The sequence below is a fragment of the Trichogramma pretiosum genome, unplaced genomic scaffold, assembly GCF_000599845.2.
Source record: "Trichogramma pretiosum strain Unisexual culture from Peru unplaced genomic scaffold, Tpre_2.0 scaffold9, whole genome shotgun sequence".
NCBI classification, from domain to species: domain Eukaryota; kingdom Metazoa; phylum Arthropoda; class Insecta; order Hymenoptera; family Trichogrammatidae; genus Trichogramma; species Trichogramma pretiosum.
Genome location: NW_019641697.1, coordinates 2,931,823 through 2,947,416, shown reverse-complemented (window position 1 = coordinate 2,947,416; position 15,594 = coordinate 2,931,823). Strand labels below are relative to the sequence as shown.

The following is a 15,594-nucleotide window of genomic DNA, read 5'->3' as shown; positions in this document are numbered from 1 at the left end:
GCCAGGCTAGCTAAAAGAGTGAGTGAGAGAGAGAGAAATTCGCAAGCGTGTGCAGCAGCAGCAGCAGCGGAGAGGACTACTATACACACATATACCCGGCTCGGGGTTGTACACTACTATACTATGTGTGCTATATACTGTACAGCCGGTTTTCTACGCGCGCGCACTTGAGCTCTACCCGACTCTCGCAGCAGTGGTAGCGGCGGTTAGCCGCCCCAGCCTCCCTCTCGCCTTTCTCCCTACCTCCTCGTCTGCATATATACGCACGCATACACACGCGCGCGCGTATCGCTCGAGAGAGAGCTTAATGTTTCGCGCGTGTACAGCCTAGTGACTGCGATGATATATACCTATATATATAGTTACATTGTGCTTTTTAGGATGATGATGACGAAGCTCGGCGCGATTTGACACAACGATAATTCACAGGCGAAAAATCCAAGACGTTTCCTTGTCAACTTGACTTTGATCCGCGTGATATAGATTATATATACGAGAAAGGAGAGGGAGGGTGATTTTCCCGCCCAAATATTAACAGCGTCGCATCGCGACGCGACACTATTATTAGTCTGCTTTGTCGTTGTAAGGAGCTACTACTCTGTTAAACTTGAGGTTTTCTCCTTTCGGTTCCAGCGATCAATTGTGGTATAATACGGATGAATATCAAGGAGCCATTATGCAGTTTATCGAGTTATCCGCGCGCGATATCGTCGTTACTTATAATAGATATAAACTCGTTGCGGTGTGACAGCTGTGTTACACGATGCAATACGAAGACGATGAGAAGATTAATATACTTTGTATTATTCAGCCTTCATAGGTACGACGATACACATTTTTTGTTTTTTTCTTTTTCACGTTCTGCATAGATATAAGCCAGAGAGAGAGAGCGACTGACGAGCTTTATAGCATTTGGGTCGACGTACATGTACACAGGGTAGTGGCGTGTGTACATGTGTAATATACAGTGGAGTAACGAGACTCGGTCTTGTTGTATTGGGTTTGTTTGATGTCGACGATGATGGGTATACACAATATTACAGGCGTGTCGAGGCTTTCTCTCTCTCTCTCTCTCTTACTCGATCGACGCTGCGAGACAGACGCGCGCGATCGAATGCATGCATCCGTTGGATACGGCTGCTGCTTCGAAAATTCACTGGAGCGCACACACGGCACACACACACACGTGAGTATCATAGTTTATATATTATATCGAACGTTGTGTGTATAGGTTGTATATCGTCGAGAGTATACTGGTATGCTTATTTACCTCCTCTCGTGCAAGGGCAAAAAACGTGTTTGTACTACTGACGCGTACATACCTATATATATGTGGAAAGCGACACAGGAAAAAAAAGGAATGTCGTTTTCATTCGCGCGGCAGATCGAACAATTAGGTTATATGAAATTTTTACCCCCCGAAAGAATCCACACGAATAATTGCTCGGGCTATTTGCTACAGCTTCCTCGTGTAACAAGAGCGCAGCGCGATAAAAAAAAGTTTTTCATCCCGGACATTTATTTCCCCGTCGTACTACTCTACTCTGCAGCTCCAGGGTGACTTCCTCGAGAGAGATGGAGCTCGTAAGAAGAGAAGAAGATCTTTTTTTATGATTCAATGAACTTTTTCTTCGCAATGAACGTACCTTTTCTCCTTTTTACAGCAGTGATATACTTCGCGCCCTTTATCTATATAGCTAGAGCTTCTTCTTCTTGTGCTGATGTCCGCGCGATTCATCAGCCTGAGTGAGAGCTCCGCAGCAATTAGCCAATTTTCCCGCTCGCGGCTTCGCGCTTGCATATATAAACGAACCGAAACTTTTTATTTAATTCCTCTTCACCAGCGGCTGTGTAGGTGTCCAACTATTGATTTATCCGCTGCTCGCGAGAATCGAATTTAACACGGTCGAGCATCGCAACGCTCTGCATGCAACACGGATTATAGTACCGTAGGCGCTCTTTTGATCGCTCTGGACTATGCTTTTGATCACACACAACTCGAGCGAGCAATTATTCACGACGCGACGCGTCCCTCCGAGAAGGATTGTATATAAACGAGCGCCGCTGCACTTTGTGTGTATCTCTCTGAAACGGTCTAGGGCTCTTTACGACGATAAGAAAAAAAAAAGAAGTAAGATAAAAGTGCGTGGCAGGAAGATGAGGAAAAGGACAAAACGGGTGCAAGATGGTATAAGAGCTGTACAAAGAGAGCCGCACGCTCGGCGAGTGAGAAAAAGCTCCTTTTATTTTCTCCTCTTTGGAAGAAGAATTTTGTAAGGAAACTTTTAGTTCTAGCCAGCGCGCGTGGAGGGCAGAAAAAAAATTAATCAGCGCGCAGCAACATCGCCAGACCGAATTTTTCTTTCCTTAAAAGCGAGAATATCACGCGCGCGCGCCCGCCGCTTTTGTCGCATTTTCAGCTCTCTCTCGCTCTCCGGTACGAGTTAAAGTGCTTTCGCGCATAATTCAGTCTTACGAGTCCGAACGCGCGACGTCCAATTCGGTGTGAAAATATTTTTTTTAAATTAAATTGAAATTTTCCAAGCTCGAACGCTCGTTTATTCGTTGAATATTAATAGCCGTCACAATATCGGTACGTGTCCGTGTCCGTGTTATATAGTATTATATAGATATCGTGACGTCAATCACGCCATGAGACACATGCCCTTGGAACAATAGAGACAGCTCAGCTGCTGTGTATAACGCGTGCGGGCAAGTGTTTGCTTTGTACGGACTTGCCAGCGTAGCTAGAGCGACGCTTCATTTCCGTCCTTATCGATACGTCGGCGCTCTACTCCGGGCTCTCTCCTATTCATCGACCGTCTCGCGAATTAGCATAGAGGCTCGGTATTATATCAAAGTTTTTGAATTTCTTACAGTTGAATATATATATTGTCAAGATGTATTGTTACTTTGTTTCGTAATCGATATGCCGCCGAACTTTTGCCTACGTCCAGTGAAAATCTCAATGCCGATTGGTTATAATCGGATTATCAACATATAGGTATCATTAATTAAATCAGTCATTTTCAGACATTCTAATCATCTTAATTTTTCAGGAAGGTGCTTTAACTTATATACAATTATATTTACTTTACCACTTGCAGATTTGCATGTTCAGGTACGTCGCCATCTAGCGGTAAAGGTTAATTCTGATTAAATTTTCATACGTTTTAGAAACAATTGGAGTCACCTATTCAAAAATTGAAAACACACCAGTGAATGAAACTTTATTAAACATTAATATAATTTAATTATACTGAACTAATTCATCGGTAGTGAAATTTTATAATATAATTGAGCATTAATACTAAATATTTCAATAGTTTTTAACAATTTTCTAAATATTTTATCATAAATTATAATGGTTTCATTTACTGGTAAAAATGTTTCATTCACTGGTGTACGTTTCCCTTATATATTATTCTATTAATGAAAGTTGAAAGTAAAAATTCTGCAAAAATTCTATTTAGTAGAGAAAGACTTTTACTATTATAATCCATTTGAATAATAGCCTTTAATTTATTCAAAACATTGTATTGAGCTAAATTTATGCAAACTTTTTTGAAAACTTTCATTCACTAGGTAGGTGACTCTAACTCAAACAAAAAATTAGAATTAAAATATTTATTTTCGATTGAAAAGTTTAATTTGTAGTAAAGAAAGAAATCGTTTTCGTTAGTTTTTGACTTAAAAATAATCTATGCAATTGAATTTTCATAAATTTTTTGAATTCATAGTGATAGATATGGATTTCCAACGAAGATTTTTATGTAAAAATACCTTAAATAATATTCAGTGTTAGTTACTTATTTAATGTCTGATGTTACATTATATCCAAGTTTTTTTCAATAGTTTATAGGGAGCATGTATTTCCTCGCACTAGTATCAAATCCAAGTTTTCTCTCCACTCCGAAACTCGACACTCGTCGCTTCAAAGGAAGTCTCTATCCCCTCTATTTAATCTTGATTCGAAAGTGTTAACTAAACTTTCCGAGTGCTGTGTACAGAGCTTTTATTTTGGATCTGCGCGCTGATACATGTTGCAGCTTTCGAGTGAATGGAGCCAAGAACAATGGGTGCGAGCTTCTTCGACGCGCTGTAATCTCCTCTCTTCAAAAAGTCACGCGAGTCGTTTTGCGCCAGGCAGCTTAATCGGGGGAATCGCTATTGGCAATTCGTGAAGTTTTTTTTGCGGATCGAGTGGGACACTTTTAAAGTTGCTTACTTTCATAATTTAGTTTTAAACTTGGATGGAAAGATAATAATTTTTCGGACCAGCGCGTTGGATGTCTAGTTACACGTGAGCACGTCTGACTCGAATCCCAACTTCTCTCGGTTGTAAATCGACTAATTACATCAAAGGGAAACGAAAATGAATCAAGCGAATCGATGCTAGCTACGGCGGCGCTGGTAAATCTTTGTTACATAAACTCTTTATTGTTCGAGCTCTAATACGACTTTTTGCGAATATAATTAAATAGTCAGAATCAGTAAATATATAGTAATTCCAAAAAGTATCACATGCAAGTATTAATGAAAAAACCATTTTTAGCCATCTATTGGCGATTTATCAAATTAAATGACATTACAATTTTTGCCAACCAAATATTACATCAAGACTGCACGATCTCAAATCCAATTCGTATGCAGCGAATTGCCAAAAATAATCCATCCAAGCATTGCGGATCACTCTTCGTCAATACGCGTTCATTATTATCATTTTTTCCCTCGTCTTTTTCTTCTTTTTTGCACGATCGAGTTTAACGATCGAAAATTGTTTCCAATGCGCGACGCTAACGGAGTCCGATGTACAGAGTACACTACGTAAGCCCCCACCCGTGCAACACACGGCGGCAATCAACGAAAGCACCCGCGCGTGTGGCACTTGGCTACTGCGGACTTCCATTAACGTTATAAACTCGCCCGATCGCGAGCAGCGTCGGCGTCGGCGGCGGCGCGTACAGTAGAGCTTTATAAACGCGATAAAATCCATTGCACACACAGGTATATATAAAAAGTAATAGCTATTCTATATTTTTACCACCCCCGCACAGTCGAACGATACGCGGGCACGGATTCCATATAACCGTCCATTTGCGCTTTTTCTCTTTCTCTCGTTCGTGTATCGGCATTACGCAATATGAGCGAGAGACGCGCGTGGCAAATCGCATCCATCGTCGAGCGAGATCGATAAATACGTTTCTTTATTATCCAACCCTTCCCCCCGATGACAATGGAATACTCCCCACACCACCACCACCGCCCTCTAATGCTACTACTTCCTCCTTTTTTTTTTATAATTGCTATATTTAGAAAGAAAAAAGAACGAGAGACGTACGAGATTTAATTCTTCAAAGCATATTATTCGATTTTATTTCACAAAATGAAAGAGTTTCGTACAGAAAACTTAAACATTTATAATACACGAGTATCGTGTATGTTTGTAGCGTCGTAGGTCATAACTTTTTTTATACGCTTACGTCCATTAAAATGTATACGACCCTCGAGAGTCAATATTGCTCATGCGTTAAAAATTATTATTTACTTTCTTCGTTTATTTGCTTTATTTTAATTTTTTGTTTATTTATTTATTTCGACGTGGTCAGTATTTACAGACAGATTGAGGACAGATTAAGAGTAGCACCTTATCATACAATAAAAATAATTTGACAACGAATTCCAAGTACGTATAAACTACAAGTATTTGACCTGTTTCATTGGAGGGAATCGAGACTTTGAATATAACAATTAAAATTAGGAATTTCGTTTGATTGACAATATATAAACACTTTTTCTTCATCTTGCAGATTATAACATCTCACATTTGATGGGAGATGCATCGAATCTCAATTACTATAATATAGTAGGAAAATGAATTATTGCACTGCGATATCAGACATTGATTCACCAGCCTGTCTTTAAACATACGTATATGTATAAATATTATATATTAATAAATTATTATATTCATTGACTGTGAATTGCTTTGTAATCCTAAAATATAATTATTTAATTACATAAAAGCGCTTAAGATTGCAACGTTATGATAATTGATTTTCTTACATTTCTATATGACAATAATCTTAAATATTAGTTTCTTTTTTTTTGTAAATTCACCAAACTCACAAAATATATTCTATCATCGTTGTGAATCGAGAAAATAATTTATCATTAATTCGTTATAAATATTTTTCAAAAAATTTCGAGCGAGGCGCACAGCAGACATACGCACACAATTTCAATCGTAGCGTACTCTCTCTCCTCCATTTAGACCCAGCACCTATTTTAGTGTTTTAATATGTTTTTTTCGTTGAAATACGCTTTACCATAGAGATTCGCTTACACAACTACTATCACTAATGCGTTCGTGGAAAGGTCGATTGTCAAATATTGTCCTAGTCAAAACTCGACTCGGTTCACGAGAGAACGACGGTCGGGAGGGACTATTAACGAGGATGGGTGCGTCAATACACTTTGGGGTGCTGCGTTTCAGAAGTGACACTCCCGTGGCGACTATTTAATTATGCAAAGTACATATTGTTACTTTTGTACAAGCTTTAAAAACTTCTTCTATTATTAATTTTTACATTTTTTCCAACGATCGTTCTCGCAAGATAGTCAATCAACCATTCCAAGTGTTAGGAAGCAGATAGGATTAACAATAATCAATAAGTATATCATACGCTCATTTCAAATCACGCTTCAAAAAAAAGGGAGAAAAAAAACCAACAAAGAGAATGTAAAAAAATAAGAGGCTCTCGAGGACACATCTAGGCGGAGGACGAATGATTGGCAGTTATACACAAAAGGATTATCATGGAGTCTAGGGCGATATTGCGCTACGCAATATTATTCTCCGACGTGTATTGTTTGTATTATCGTGCCAGACTCAACAGTCCCACTCGCTGCAGCAGAGTGTAAAAAATAATAAAAAAATAGTCAGTGAATTATTAGAATAATATATATAGGCTGCGAGTGGCAAGTGTCAAGTCCAGCACACTGCGCGCCGCGCGACCGTAACTCAGGATTTCTTCTCGGAGCGAGGCGCTTGACTATATTAATTTTACCTTCGCGCAAGCCGTGATAATAATTCATATAAAAAGGAAACGCTGAGTTGCGGGGGCGGCGGCGCGTTTTTTACTTTAAATGCACCGAATACCAAAATTTTTTCCTTCAATTTTGCGCATTCGCGTTCGAAATCTATATCCTTAAAGTCTTTTACGACGCTCTCTCCGTAGAGAAAAGAGAGAGGGTCAATTTCGAGAAAAGTTAAACACATTCGTGTGTATATGTGTATGTAGATTCAGAAAAGACACCGGTGCAGAGGCAGTATTAGGTGCGATAGAACGAAAAAAATTGACTCGAGCCGTAAATAATCTCCTTGCTCGGTTTTAACGACTGAGAAACACGACTTGAAGAATGCCGCGCAAGGACGCGCGAAAAATTTTCTTCTCGCTCGCTCGCTCACACACGCACACTCATACACTCGCTGAACACAGACACACACACAAGCGCTGCCCACGTACAAGTCGTCGTAAACATTGTTAATCAAGTACGCGTCGTGCGAAGTTTAATTTACAACCCGGCAGCAACCGGTCGTACATTTCATTCTTTTCTTCCGTTTTTTTTCTTCGTGTCTAATAAACTACGCTCCTATATCTGCATCTCCGGCTCCGAATCGTCCTGGAACCATCTGGCCCTCTGATGCCTGCTCGAAGTAGCAGCAGCGGCAGCTCCAGGCCCAGCAGCGACACCGGACGGACCCGCTGTGTTACTCGACTGGATCTCGCTGTAAGTGGCCACCCTGCGCTGAATCTGTCCACCGTCGGGCGTCGCCTCGGCGGTCGACTCCTGGAACGACGAGACCTCGCGCCTCACCGGCCTCGGTGTGGTCTCCGTGGAGCTGGGCTCGTCCCAGTTGGGCAGATGCTGCGGTGCCTGCACGCCCCAGTGCTCGGTGAACTCCGAGCCGGAGCGCGCCAGGCTGGGCTGACTCAGTGAACGGACTAGTGAGTCGCCCTCGAAGGACGAGAGGCTGGTCTGGTCGTCGCGGTCCATGCGGGCGAAGTCGCGCACCGTCATCTCGGACATGGAGCGCAGATCGGCCTCGCTGCCACCGCGCGTCGTCGAGCTCAGTTTCCTGTTCGCAACGACGTCGTTTGTTATTTTTTGAAATCAAGTAAAAGGAAGTCGTACACCAATTCACTCCTCTTTGGCATTTTTGAGATATAAATAACAGTTTAATGTCAATCTACATTTTCAACGTAAAATTGACATCTTTGAGTCCTAAAAATGTGGAAAAAGTTGCAGAATAGGCCCCTGCGTCTAAAAATAGCTTACTTTTGCTATTTTAGCATTTCGACACTGTGCGCAAGGTTCAGATCAGAGTTTTTGATAGTACACCAATAGATGTGCCAAAAACGAACAATAAGAAAATTTATTGATGTTTTTTAGCGCATATTGAATATTAAAACTGATACAAAGGTCTAAATCAAAATTTCAGAAAACTCAGCCCATAAAGGGTAATTTTCTGAAGATTTCGGACCGTACCAAAAGTTCCTGTCTCATTAAAGTAGTAAAAATAAGCTATTTTTTAGATGCAGAGGTCTATTTTACAACTTTGTCCGCATTTTTTAGGGCTCAAAAAGTCAACTTTATGTTGAAAATGTAGATCGACATTAAACTGTGATATCACGAAAGAGTGAATTGGTGCACGACTTTCCTGAAAATTATATAGTAAGCAGGAGGGCAGCTTACCTTATTCTATTACCGCCCACGTTGACGGTGGTGCTCTGCCTTAGGTGCTCCTGGCCGTCCACGTCGTTCTCGTACTCGTAAAGAGTAGGCAGCGACGATCTCCTCGACCTGTTGTCCCAGTCGCCGCTGGCGCCCTTTCCGCGCTTGTAGCGCTGGCCGCTCTTGCCGTTGGACGAGGACGAGATCGAGGGCGGCCGCTCCGGATAGCTGACGATCCTGATGATGACGTCCCAGGCGTCGGGCGAGAACAGATCGGTGTACCTCACGTCCTTGCGTATCAGCTCGAAGTCCTCCTTGATGAACGCCTCGGTGAGGAGCTTCCTCAGAGTGCTCTCAGTGGTGATGATTTCGCGCCATCTGGTTCTCTCCTCGTCGCTCAGCTCGTTGTGGAATTGAGGTTCGAGCGGTCGCTCCAAGTTGTGCCAGCGCTCGATTATCTCGGTCTCGCTGGTCATCTCGGCCCTGATGGTGAACGTCGGCTGGATGTGCTCGTCGACGATCGGCTCTTCCTGAGGCTTCGAGGCCGTATCGAGGGTAACCGTCAGATTCGACGCCGAACTCACGTCCGAGAAGTTCTCCCACTCAGGTGGCCCCGAGGGTCCGCTCTCCTGCGGATAGTTCCTGATGGTGACGTCCCACTTGGGATTAGGCAACTCTTTCTGCTTGGCGTGGTACTCGGTGATCTGTCGCCGATGGCGCTCGATGTCCTCGATGGTTCGCTTCTCGGTGACGGTTCGCAGGAAGACGTCGTCCACCTCGTGGGTCGTGATCTCGGGTCGTCGGGGAGCGACTACGGGCTCCACCAGAGGCTCCACTCGTTCCCTCGTCTGCTGCTCTCGATACTCCTGAGTTAGAAGATGACTGTCGGTTAGATTGGAGTTGGGGCCGTGATTGGCCGGTGGCGCCAGCATGCTGGCCACTCGGTATTTAGCGTGAGTAGAGTCAGTGACTTCGGTTAGCGATCTCGTGTCCGTCATTTCGGTGTTAAGCGATGTTAGTGATCTCGGCCGATGGAGCAGGCCGTCCTGTATCAGCTCGGTGACGCTCGTCTCGCGCTCGGCCTGCTGCTTCCTCAGTATTCTCGAGTAAACTGGAGGTGTCTGCTGCCTCGAACTGCCTTGAGGCGGCGGCGCATGTAGCTCCGGGGCGTAGGAAAAAGTTGTTAGGCGCGGTATCGTATCATTAGTGGTGGTAGTCGTGGTAGTGGTTATTCGGCTGGACTCCTCGCGCTCGAGTATGGTGGTTAGATTGCGCTCCAGAGCGACGCTCGTCTCGGACTCGGACGGCAGCGGCGAGGGCGGCGGGGGCGCGTGCTTCACCCGCATCTGTACATCGAATTTAGGTTGTTGCTGCTGATGATGATGAAGATTATGATGATGTTGTTGTTGTATTGGTAAGTGATGAGGATTATGATGATGCTGATGGCGAGATTGATGCGAGATTATTCGCGAGGCAGTTACCGCTGTGCTCTCCACCTCGTTGATCGTCTCGGAGTAGAGGGAGCTCGAGGCGCGCTGCTGCTCGACTTCGCGATGCACGAACGCCTTGGTCTCGTACGAGCCCGCGGATGACACGGGCAGGGAGCGCTCCTCGTCCACCTGTGTGTGGGATGCCAGAGAGAGAGAGAGAGACAATTAATTGTTAGGGGCCTTTTTTACGTTTGTATTTTATACAGCATGCTATTAAAGTTTGATCTTTTGTATAATATTTACATGACACTGAAAAAAATCTCAGGGGTAGATTACAGCTACCCGTGAAAAATTTTTCAGTGAGGTCCGTGAATTAAGAATGAAAAAGTTAGACGTGCATAAGATTACGCATTACACTGAATTTTTTGATCGAATTATTATTTGCTAAATCTACTTTTGCGCATATGATTATTTCACGGATGATCTTGGGTGAAGTATCGTGATTGTTATATATCGATTACAAAAATTTCTCGAAATAACTGCGCTTTCGAGAGATCGACACATTCAATATAATTGATTGGAAGTAATTCAACGTTACCCCATCGGTCTGCGTATACATTATAAATCGTCGTACGTAATCCTACGAGACAAACATCATCAGAGAGTAGAGTAAAGTAGAGCATTGAGAGAGAATTTAAAAACAAAATACGAGCGACGACGTAAACAAAAATCGATCAATTACCTCTGAATGGCTCTCGCTCGGGTAATCGCTCGGCAGCGTGTCGGACTGCTCGACGACGAGGTGGGCCTCGCTGCCGTAGGTCTGCTGGGTGCCGATGATCCGCGGTATCTTGAAATCGTCGAACATGGAGATGCGACTCAGCGCCGACGAGCCCGAGATCTTGGTGATCTCCGAGCCGGCGAAGGTCTGCCGATGGATCACCGAGACGGGCCTGCGCTTCAGGCACACGTACGAGCAGCTCAGGCCGGTGAGCAGCAGCGCCATGAACAGCAGCGTGCAGATCAACAGGAGGAGGTGGAAGCCGTTCCATCCCGACGCCGGTGGTGGCCTATACAGTAGGAATCGAAGCAAGTTTGAGCGAGAGTGAGCAAAAGAGAAATAGAGAAATAAGAGAGAGGAAAATGTATGTATACGTATGCGCGAGGGCATTTTAGCTTTGTGTGTAGCAGCGTATAATGTATGTTTTTCTGCCGCCACTGCGGCACAAGAGATCAGCGTTTAACGCGAGAACATTCATGGAGGCAACGAAGGTGTAATTACGTTCGGCTTGATGATTACGTATCTCGTACGTGTATATGTGGAGCATTATAAAGCCGTGCCGAGTTATTTTAAGATTATTAATGGCTTTTTAAACTTGATGAGTACTTATATATATACGTACTGCGTCGAGGTACATAAGGCAGTTTTACTTACTGAATAATTTTACTCGAGTTTCGATAAGGAAAGTACATAGTATACCTGCGTATATTTTACGATTAAAATTGAATTTTCCATACGCAAAATTATAATGCGCCGCTCGCGACCGATTAAAATAATGTCAATAAATATTTCTCGCTCGCTCGTGTGTCGTGATATTTATACACTCACTCGGTGGACTCCCGATGGGCAATCAGGGGACCCGGTTTTTCCGCCCTGGCCGGCGGATAGCGACAGACGATGGTGATGACCTCGTCGCCGTCCATCTCCACCGCGGGATGAAAGCGCACCACGATGTTGTTGGTGAACACTCGGGGCGGATCCTGCACCGTGCCGCAGCCCTTCAGGGGCAACTCGATCCGGGCCGAATTTGCCCCGCGACCCTTGGTGATGCAGGCGCTGAAGCGATCGAAGTTGGCATAGGCCAGGCCGTAGAACGGCTCGGCGAACATGAGATCGACCTGCATGCTGCCCTGTGAGCAGTTCAGGAAGGCCTTGGTGCGGTTGAGATGGATGTTGGGCAGGATCTCGTTGAGATTGGTCACGCTGCCGTTGAGGGTCGTGTAGATGGGCAGGCCGATCTTGTCCACCTGGTCGAGGGTGTTGCCGGCCTCGCGCGACGGAGCATCATCCCCGTCGACGCCGCCGATTTGTTGCTGATGCTGGCTGGCGTCGATGTGCTCGATCGCCCCGGCTTCGGTCGTCGCGAAGCCATGGCTCAACAGCAGCAGAAGCAGCAGTGGTAGTTGTGGTAGTAGTAGCCGCATCGTAATAAGCCTATAAAATAATAAAGACAAAAAATGTTATATCCTGTGTGCGCGCGAAAAACATGCCTGTCGAGCATAAGAAAAATGAAAGAATAATAAAAAATAAAAATATACGAGCGCGATAGGAATTCCTCCGCGCTACTTAAGCTACATTACTACGTATATAACATTGTGCACTTTATCCCGTGTAAAGAGCTTGTGTGCTGTGTCGTGTGTAGAGGATGAAAAAAAGCTCCTGTATATAGTATATGCACACCATGTGTATGTGTGTATAAGAGAGCCCATATATAAAATACGCGGAGAGATAAGATCGCCGATGCAGCGCGCGCAACTTTCAAAGTCCCCCGACGACGATCTCGCTCGACGCCGCCGCGGACTTAAACTATAGCTTTTAGCGCCCGATTTTTCTCGAGAGTCGCGCGTTGCGCGAGGAGGAGGATGTTCGCCGTATAGTCCTGCGCCGCTGCAACGTGGGTATACTCGTGAAATATGATATCGTATGGGGTTTCTCCTCGCTGTATAGTATATAGAGAGGGCTCGAGGAGCGCAAATAATGGCGCATAGATACGCGGGGCTCGTTTCGCCTTGCTTTTATTCGGCGACGGCAACAGGTGAATTGACATCGCGCGCGTAAGAAACGATCGTGGACACGTGCATGGCAGGCACCAAAGTATCTCGTCGTAGCTCGGGGGCTATTGTGATGGTGGTAGTGGCGCGTATAGGCGCGCGGAAAAACGCCGATCTCCGATAAAACAGTCGCGATCTCGCTCTTGTATTATACGACTGACCGAGAGTAAATATATAAACGGAATGGCGACACCTCGACGTCGGACTCGACTTGCATAGCAGCTCTATCACATCTTTCCGAGTTAATGCGATTTCTAAAGTTGTAAACACACTTTATCACCTGAACAGTGGAATGTTTTCTTGACTTGACTATGTTTGACTTATACTGTTATTTTGACTTTGTCACTTGCAGATTTACAAATAGTGGTACTCGCCATCTAGCGGCGAAGACTGGCTTTAATGATGATTGAATTTTCATTCATTTTTTTTAGCAGTTAATGCACGACAATCGACATTAAAACCTTAATTTTCAATCAAAATGTTTAAATTTGTGTAAAGATTTTGATACTTTTTTTTTCATTAAAATAATGTATGTGATTGCATTTTCATGCATTTATTATGTAGTTATGTAAAAATATTACTCGGTATTGATACATTAATTTTAAAGAAGTTTTCATTGATGATGCTTGCATTGTTAAAGACATTATTAACTTCAAAAAGATGTAGATATATTTTTTCCTTTTACAACGAATTTGGCTTCTCCATTTGCACATTTACCGCTAAAGGTACTCGCCATCTAGCGGTAAAGGCTGCTTTTACTTGCACGTCATCCTTAACAAATCATGAATAATGTGTATCATTGCTATTTCATCAAAACCGTTTTTTGACTTGTACAATTATTTCACTTCACCACTTGAAAATTTTAAATCTTTTTTTGTTCATTTTTGCATTAAAAATAATGTAAGCGATTATACGGCAAATAATAAAACGGTATTTGATGCATTAATTTTCAACGAAAATTTCACGTAAACTTACATTGGATAAAACTCATCGTCGATTTCTTCAGTTTTAATATTTACGATTTTACATTGAACCCGCATCAAACTTGAGGTTGATCTTTTCAACAATGCAATATACAAGTATAAAGCTCCTTTTATTACATTGTAATTCAGCAATTACCAATGACTTTCACTCTGTCTTTTTTCTCCATCTTCTTCGCCCGCTCAACTCGTCTTTATATATCAATATCGGATAATTGAATTTCCCTCGACGATACGCGACATCGACGACCCGATAATTACATTATACGGCTAGCGCGAATGTCCAGCCACACGTCCCCGAAAAAAAGCTCCTCTTTCTATCTATATATAACGCCGCCGTCGAGCTCTCACATACTTGCACGCACACCAACACACCGACACACACACAGATATACAAGAGCGTAAAGTTCCTTTTTTTTCGACGTTATGATACGTCAAGGTCGTTCTCTTCATAAGTACACGCGAGCGGCGGGCCTCGCTTCGGTCCATAAGGAGCGTAAAGAGCCACGGAGCGCCGAGAGCCGCATTTGCGCGCGCGCGTCGATTATCCTTTAGCCGCTGTTGCCTGCGTCGTTGTGTTGTGTGTTGATGCTGTATATACATACTCTGCGGCGGCGGCGAGCGTGTGGGCAAGCGCGCGCGCGGCGGACAATGAAGAGTACATAACCCAAGGATCGCTATCTCGAGCTTTTTTTTCCTCTTACTCGCCTGCTTTTTTTTTTTTCTTTTTGTACCGAGGCGGATTCTATAATACTCCCATTTGACTTATCGGCAGACAACTAAGGCTCTCTTTCTTGGGCGGTTTTTTTTCTTGCTCTCTGTACACACATACACGAGGAGCTGCTCTCCGTATAGCACAGACACACACAGTGTGCTCCGAGTCTCTTTCTCTCTCATTCTCTCTCTCTTATGCTCTTATATACGAGGTATATAAGCAAGGATTATCGTGGAATGTAGACATGATTTTTAAAACTCTACTTCTTCAAGTGTGAGAGATGAAAGAGGCTTTCGCGGAGAGGAGAGCGGCAGCAGCAGCAGCTCATGAGAACTTGCGCCAACTCCTCGCTCGTGTGTGTATGTGTAAGTGCACGGACACGGAGAGTCTTCTCTTTCTCTCGAGGAGAAGAAGAAGGTGAGCGATTATTTTTAGAACTTGGTCGTCTTCGGACTTACGGGCTGCTCTTCAGCGGTGTGTAAGGGAAAAAACAAAGACATCTTTTACCCTTTCTCTCTCTTTTCCAAACGATAATACCCATGATTTTATATGCCAACGCAAAAGACGCGGGCGAGCCACGGTTTTATGCATACAGACACACGTATGCTGTGCAGACACGCGTCAATGTTATTTTTAACCATTTTTCTTTCTTCGACAATAAGCCAAAGGATATACGCAAAGACACACACACACACATAAGAGAGCTGTGCGCAGGAGGCAAAGAAGCAACGCATTATTATATACTCGGTAAGAGCGCGAGAAAAAAAAGGCACCGAAGAAATAATAAAAATAAAATAAAAAAAAACCAGCATCGATCTTGACGACCTACACGAGTGAATAAACGTGAATATGTATGCGCGCAACAGCGAGTTTCCAGTTTATATAGCATCATGATCGT

The 15,594-nt window shown here is 43.7% G+C and overlaps 1 protein-coding gene across 4 annotated transcripts in view; it reads right to left on the bottom strand.

Annotated features, from left to right (window-relative positions):
- Positions 1 to 6,581: 6,581 nt before the first annotated feature.
- Positions 6,582 to 15,594, bottom strand: part of LOC106649341 — a 28,089-nt gene continuing 19,076 nt past the window's right edge. Inside the window, exons 3-7 of one of the 4 annotated variants that reach the window (XM_023462235.1) lie at positions 11,779 to 12,384; positions 10,912 to 11,239; positions 10,221 to 10,358; positions 8,761 to 10,109; positions 6,582 to 8,143 (exon numbers count right to left, since the gene is read on the bottom strand). In XM_023462235.1, coding sequence (XP_023318003.1) covers positions 7,657 to 8,143; positions 8,761 to 10,109; positions 10,221 to 10,358; positions 10,912 to 11,239; positions 11,779 to 12,374 — 2,898 coding nt within the window. In that variant the 5' untranslated portion in view covers positions 12,375 to 12,384 and the 3' untranslated portion in view covers positions 6,582 to 7,656. Of the gene's footprint in view, positions 8,144 to 8,760; positions 10,359 to 10,911; positions 11,240 to 11,778; positions 12,385 to 15,594 lie in introns of all 4 variants that reach the window. The other 3 variants (XM_023462236.1, XM_023462237.1, XM_014366702.2) reach the window with 3 other exon arrangements.